This window comes from Fundulus heteroclitus, chromosome 7 (genome assembly GCF_011125445.2).
Source record: "Fundulus heteroclitus isolate FHET01 chromosome 7, MU-UCD_Fhet_4.1, whole genome shotgun sequence".
In the NCBI taxonomy this organism is placed as follows: Eukaryota; Metazoa; Chordata; class Actinopteri; order Cyprinodontiformes; family Fundulidae; genus Fundulus; species Fundulus heteroclitus.
In genome coordinates this window covers 25,429,746-25,436,945 of record NC_046367.1, presented here as the reverse complement: position 1 = coordinate 25,436,945, position 7,200 = coordinate 25,429,746, and the positions used below count along the sequence as shown (strand labels likewise).

Below are 7,200 nucleotides of genomic sequence, written 5' to 3'. Positions count from 1 at the left end.
CGAATCACCGCAGGTGCAACGGAAAAAAGAATGGATTAACAATAATTGTTTAGTACAGCATAACATCACGTTTAAAATAGAATAGTAATATTATCGTGATTATGAACCTACCTATTGACAATGTTGGGGGGAAAAAATTGCCGTTATTATTTTTTGTGTCCCCCCGACAATTCTGCCATAAGTGTTTCTAACAGTAACATTTATAATTTTCCTTCAGTGTATATTCAATTAACCTTAATCAGTATTGTTTTATCTAGGCTTACAATAGACCAAAACCTGGTTCTGGTTAAATGTTAAATATTATGGAAACAAAGTTGGAAAATGCCATTTCTCAGCTCTGAGGATAATCCAAGGCAGTTTTCAGGAGGGTCATGTGTGTAATTGTAACTTTATGTTTTACTTTATTAACAACTGATCTCCGTATAGATAATGGTTGTCTGAACCTTTTAATAATACTCCTCCTGCAATAAACGTTTAAAGTCCATGTTTAATTTGCTATCTTGGATGTTTTAAAGAGAGAGAGCAGATATTTCCACATTTACTATCACATCCGATTCATTATACAGAGCTCATCAAAAGTTTGCGTACACTCATCATGGGCCTGAATCTCAATTTAAATTTGGGCTTTAAAATTACTGATTTGAGCAACTTCTTTGGAATCGTCACAACACTACCAACGTCAATAAATAAATCTATTGTGAGTTTTCTTTCTTTTTACATAATATCAGTGTTATAGATTCACCCTCGTCTATATTTGGTTTAAAGTCCCTTAGTTATCAAAGACCAAAATTGCCAAAATTTCATAAACAACTTAGTTGTCAATATTTATATATTTGATAGGAATAACAAGGAATATAAAATATTCTTGGTGAATGTCACAATGATAACATGACCTGCAATATACACAAAAACTTATGTCTTCATTGCAAACGTAAACTCTAGGCAGACAACGAGAGACACCAGACTCAACAACGCAGATGACCTGAAAGCCGCTATCAAAGCAACCCGTGCTTCCATTTCACCTCGGCAGAACCACAGGCTGATCACCTCCATGCCACGCCACACTGATGCAGTAATTAATGCAAAATGAAGGCCAAACCTATTGGCTGCCTATAAAAGAACATACTTTTCAGAAGGCTAACATTTCTGATTAAAATATCCTTTTTTTTATTGATCTGATGTATTATTCAAACTAGATACTGAATTTTGGGTTTTCATTATCTGCAACCCATATTGATCAAAACTACAAGAAATAAAAGCTTGAAATATTTCACTCTACATGTAATGAAGCTATGAGTTTCATTTTCTCAAATAAAGGAGAAAAACTATGGAACATTTCCATAAAATTGCATTTTTTTCAGATGTACCTATAATGGGTGCATACAAACTACTGTCTCTAAATTCATGTTGGAAGGTATTCACTTTGTAAAACTACTGAATTTATGTTGGTTTGATCTATGAAAGTTCAGCTTCTAAATACAGAGATCATTATCATCCAACTAGCCAATAATTAAAGTAATCTAAATTCTGATAGCTGTAAAGGAAAGAGAAAACTTAAGCCTCAGAGGTTCATGTGGTGCATTTACAGAGCATAAACAATATTCCAGAGTAGCAACAAAAAGAATGCAAAGCCAAAAAAAAAAAAAAAAAAAAAAAGCAACAACTCAATGTTACTCATCAACAGCAGATTTATTACAAACTCATTTGTTGGCAAAAAGGTAAAAAAATAAAAACAACAATAAAAATCCTCTACAGTAGGATAAAGAAAACATAAATGCAGGATTATGTTCTAGAGTTTATACGTTAGCATCTCCTCTAACACGAGCCTCTAATCCTGTAACAAAATAGCTCAGAAATATTTACATCCACTTATACCAATAAATGTTGGTTAAAATAAACTACAATAACACTTTGTAGTGCAAAATGAAAAGTAACTAATTTAATTTTTGTCCTAATGTTTTAACCTTTTTTGAACAGTTTGTGCTGGTTTACCTATACATTCATCATCATTTAGGTTTGTATTAATAATTTTTAGTGTAAAAGCCTTGGGTGACTTCGGTCCCATTTTCTTGGCAAAGGAGCTTCCAAGTTGTGCAGAGTCATATCACAACGAAATAATACATTGCAAAGGTTTTGAAACACCCCTCATCTCTTGAGTCCTGGCTTTTCCTGTTAGTTTTTTTGTCTCAAGTAATAATTTCACTACGTGGAAATAGCTGCTTTTTAATGTATTTATTATTACCGTCCCCATTCCTTTGGCATTTATTTTGCTGTTTGTTTCAACATTAACTTGCTAAATAAGGCACCTAATAAAAAAAGTGTTGGGTCTAAACATAACAGAAAATCTAGCACAAAAAAAGAGGGACATTGTTTCTTTAGGCTCTTAAGAAAAAGAACAACAGCAAAATAAGTCTTTGAAATACCTCCAGGGAAGACAAAAACAGGACGAGAGGAACAGATCCCGTCAATCCATGTTTGTGAAACGCTCATTGGGGATGTCAAAGAAAACTAGCGTTCAAATAAGCCAGCTGAACAGGAGATTCATAAACACTGAATCGCATGACAAAAAAAAAAATATCCAAATTTGCATACAGTTTGAGGGTTCAAATTATCTAAAATAATTAGAAAGGAAGTTAGAGCCAAGGTATAACACTGAATTTGACTACAGTAAAGCATGATTTTGGCTCTTTCGTGATTTGGGGAGTAAACTAATGTTAGGGACTGTATCACTATGTCTAGAAATCTAAACACAGAAAGGGATTTTTTCCAAATTTTGGTCTGACAAAAAAAATGGTGCTTGCAACCATTTCAGAGCAAATGCCAAAGCAGTGAAACATAGAAAACTGAAAAGAAAAAGCCAACAGAACACAATCATTTATGGTTTGGTCTCTGCAAAGGTTCAGACTCAACAGGATTAAATTAACGTTAAACTATGTAAACCGACACGCTAATTACATCACTGATGATAAAAGAGTTTGATGAAATAATACAGCGTGTGCTTTAAGACAAAAAGGTGAATATTCTGAAAATTATGCAATCATTAAAGTCTATTTTTTCGGATGATTGCATGTTTCAATACATTTTCCTGGCAAACCTTAGAGACATGAGGGGTATTTCAAGATTTTTAGCACAGCATTATTTTATTTCTATGATCCAAATTGTCACCCTAGCTCTCTGATTTACTAGTCCTCTTCCGGACATCCCCATCAGGCTCCGCATTGGCTCCATCCCCCAGTTCAGACAGGGCCGGACCAACTTTGCTGTTGTCCTCACCTCCCCTGTTGGTATGCAGAGAATGCAGGATCTGGTCAGCGGGGCGTTTCCAAGACGTTCGAGTGGCAATCCAGAGGATAAGAGCCCCGAAAACAACCAGGAGGACTCCCAGAACATTCACAAAGATCGCCTCTGGGGGAGAGTCCTTATACTTGGGGTTGCTTCTGTATTGCATGGAGAAAACAAAAAGTTACGCTCATTTATGTAAAAAAAAAAAGAATATATATAGATCAGATTATTTTTGGAAATACCTACAGGCCAAAGATAAGTTTTTCTGTGATGCCCATGAGAGCCACTGCTATGACGCTGGTGAAAAGAAAAAGACCGCTGTAGACATGGATGGGCATAAAAGCTGCTCTCCAGGATACAGGTGCTACTGGTATCAGATACAGGCCGACTCCGAGAACAAGCTGCCCATTCAGAAACGGGGGGGGGGGGGGAAAGAGAAGCCCATTTGGTCAGCTGCTTTAGTCATGAAACTGTTATTCATCATGACTTTGAGTTACATTAAATTACCAGTAAATATTTTAAAAAGAACAGAAAAACACATGTCAAAAGAGTCGCATTAAGTTACCATTTCGAATACGTTAGGCATGGAGGGTCTATTTACCTGTAGGCCGTACAATATAACCGCTGTGAGGCCCAGCCAGCTGTGCAGGCTGTACATGTTGGGAATTTTGGCAGCGTTGTGGAAGTCGAAAACTGCCACCATGGAAATGACGGCGAAAATGAAGGCTGCCAAGTTCAAGCCCGCGTGGATGAACTTCATCATGAGTTTGCTGCACTGCCAGGTCCAGGGAAGCCTGTAGACAATTATGGCTGCAAGAGAGGATCAGGGGCTCGGTCAGTGTTTTTTTACTCACATGATCCTTAAAAAGAGCTGACTCATTTGGCACAACACAGATAGTTAAGTTAGTAACGTCACTACACAATGTGAAATCTTCCTCGTTTCCTGGACATTACTTGTATTCATACATTTCTTTTTTAAATTTACACACAGAAATCTTCCCCCATAGCTGGATGACACTATCCTGCTGCACATGTACGGCGTTTTGCAAAAGTAAAAAACTTTTCAAACAAATACGCACAACACTATGAACTTGGAGGAAAAGGAACTCATGACATAAAACATTTTGCTTTCAGTTACGGCTGCAGAGCTTTTGAGATGTGTGAGGAATGACGGATTGAACAATGCTCTTTGTTTTAATAGCTTAAATCAGCTTTAACACAACTTCTTTATGTTGCTTTAACACAGCACATGGGGACTGAATAAAACAAAACGCTTGCCACACTTTTCACATTCCTTTTTTTTTTAACTAAGCATCCTTTTCCACCAACGTGTTCATTTACATTGGCCTACCACCCAAAAAATAAAGTTTATACCTTTAAAGAACAAGAGTGAGACAGTTCAAGGAGCGTGAAAACTTGCCAACATGCCCACCCTCCCCCCAAAAGACTGTCGAGGATAAACATTCTTGTTTAACTTGGACTTTACGCATCCGTTTCCGTCTTGGAGCGCCTTGGAGCGCTCAGACAGCCTGTTTCCAGACAGAGAGCGCCCTCCAGCTCACCTATGCCCTGCAGGAAAATGAAGCCCGTCACGATCAGCACCGGGTGCCAGTTGAACTCCGCCAGTCCGCCGTCCCAGGCCAAGCCCTCCTTAAAGTGGAGGACCCACCTCAGCACGAATATTATGGCGACGAACCCCGCGGCTCCGGCGGCCGACAGAGCGGCCAGGAAGTGCCTCAGGTTCTCCATCGCCATCATTGAGCGGAGATCCACAGCAGCAGCAGCAGGAGGAGGAGGACGGAGCGTCTGCAGCTGTTTTCAAACAACGCTGAAGTTTTTTGTTTTTTTTCAAGAGGCGGCCAGTCGGGAAGGAGCGCGGTCACGTGACAGGCGGAGCGACGTTTTGCAACTCGAGTGGTTACAAAAGTGCCAAAACCCGTAAAAAAAAAAAAAAAAAAAAAAAACAGCGCATATTTGCTGTGTCACCCTCCGACCACATGAACGCACAGGCTTCAAGTGTTTTCCTCTGTGTAATGTCAGCCACAGACTGAGATGAGTCAGATCTGAATGACATAACTGTCGAAGAAGCGGTTAAAAGCCACCATGTTCACTTTTTAGGGGAAGATGTGGCTCTCTACCCAGGGCGGCAGGATCTGGGGGGTTGTTATTTGTTCTTATGTAAAAAAAAAAAAAAAAACACTGAATAATGTAAGAAAATGTGCTTAATGACACTGAAACTGGCTGATTTGTAGGTTCTGAGCCAGCACCGGCATAAAAAGCTATTTCACACTTTTCTTTTAAAGAATTTAGACCTCTGTTGATTATTTCTAGTATAAGTGTAAAACATATTTGGATTGGTCAAATCTATACTCAATTTGAGATTCATAAAATCTGACTGTTTTAGGACCAGGAGTCCCCCGGTATCCAGGGCCAGTCCCTGTTTTGAATGACCTATCCCCGGCCAAAGCTGTCCCAGAAAATATCCCCGATTTCAATGTATTACGATGGAGTGAAAAAGTTTAACACAGCAAGAGGTATTTACCGACTCCTACTGCAATCCCGACGTAGCAGAAGAGAGGAGCTGAAGGCGCCCTTAATAATAGTTTCTAGCTCCTGTTGCATAACCTTTCACAGGGTTAAACAGTGAGAACACTATCATGGGAAGGAAAGGAGCTTCGGACTGGTGTGCTGATTTCAGAGAGCCTTTAACTCTGACATCATTACATGATGAAAACATTTCTCTCCGGACATTTTCGGTAATTTCTCTGAGGGGTCTGTGCTTATACGTCATGTCACGCCAAGGATTGTGGGATACTTTAAGGCTTAGCGCCGGTAAGGGACGTCGTGAGGCTCCGCGGGAGGAAGCTTACAGGCTCCTTTTTCTACCTCCTTCCTTGCTGACTGGACTATTCGGACATCACTTTTCCTGCATGGTGACTACTGGTGCACTTCTGCTTTGGCTAAAGAGTCCTTACTCAGTAAGGGTATTTGGATGGAGGCCTGGTTCAGTGAATTGTAAAAGTTGTTAGAAGGGGCGGTGAGGGTGTTACAGCACACCCACATGGACGACAGTTGACACATATTTTGGAAATAGTAAAAAATGAATGAAACAAAATAAAGAAAGTTAAAACTGTCAAAATGTATTTGCACCCCTGACATATTAGGTGTATGAATACTTCTCATTTAATTAATGATTTTTAATCAGTGGAAATAAGAAAAATATATCACTAAAGAGAGAATTTAGAGAATATTGATCTATTTCTGTTGGATTACAAATAACACATTGAAAATACAGTTTATATATATATATATATATATATATGCATATTTTTTTGATTTTCTTTTTTGCATTTGTATTTATGTATTGTTTTAAAGCAGCAGAGTGTAACTTTTCACCACTAGGGATGCTAGACCCGTATCTTCCAGGTTTATTGAAAAGTTTCAGCAACATGGGACAGCGTACAAATGAGTGTGTATTAAAGTTTTGAACCTTTTAGTTTGTTGATGTTACATAATACATATTCAGATACTTAAGATCCTCCATGGGGCGGATTTATGTTGCAGATCAGTTTACTTTTTGTGTGATATTAAAGTTCATTACTACTTACTACTTCATTAAGCTTTATTTACATTGCACTCTCACAAGTAGAATTCACAAAGTGCAATTACAGTAAAAAAACAACTAAAGCAAATTAACATCATAAAAAAATGAAATGAAAAAAGGACATACAGGATAAAGGTATGAAACAAACAAAAACGTCTTTAGCTGCCTTCAAAATGAATTAGTACTGTCAATCCAATGTAAAGACAGAGGAAGAATGTTCCACAGTGCTTGAAAGAAGTGATCTCTGCAGGTTTCTGAGGAAACGCTGCACGTTGGTGCATGCAAGGCTAAGCATTGCTAAATTTACTTCTAAA

General features: G+C 38.3%; 1 protein-coding gene across 1 annotated transcript; it reads right to left on the bottom strand.

Moving 5' to 3' along the window:
* Window positions 1-1,664: 1,664 nt before the first annotated feature.
* On the bottom strand, window positions 1,665-5,116 carry LOC105924328 (cytochrome b reductase 1). The gene is made up of 4 exons (XM_012860183.3): window positions 4,845-5,116; window positions 3,884-4,092; window positions 3,529-3,683; window positions 1,665-3,437 (listed from the first exon to the last, which is right to left on the bottom strand). Exons 1-4 carry the CDS (start codon window positions 5,038-5,040, stop codon window positions 3,167-3,169), a joined length of 831 nt encoding a protein of 276 aa, XP_012715637.2. The 5' UTR covers window positions 5,041-5,116; the 3' UTR covers window positions 1,665-3,166.
* Between the last annotated feature and the right edge of the window lie 2,084 nt (window positions 5,117-7,200).

What these genes read in the sequence shown, in the direction of transcription:
- LOC105924328 (XM_012860183.3), bottom strand. Translation starts at nt 5,040, where the DNA reads ATGATGGCGATGGAGAACCTGAGGCACTTCCTGGCCGCTCTGTCGGCC. An exon ending in CATTTTCCTGCAGGGCATAG is followed by an intron (nt 4,093 to 4,844) that starts GTGAGCTGGAGG and finishes CCTCTCTTGCAG; the next exon opens with CCATAATTGTCTACAGGCTT. An exon ending in GAAAAACTTATCTTTGGCCT is followed by an intron (nt 3,438 to 3,528) that starts GTAGGTATTTCC and finishes CATGCAATACAG; the next exon opens with AAGCAACCCCAAGTATAAGG.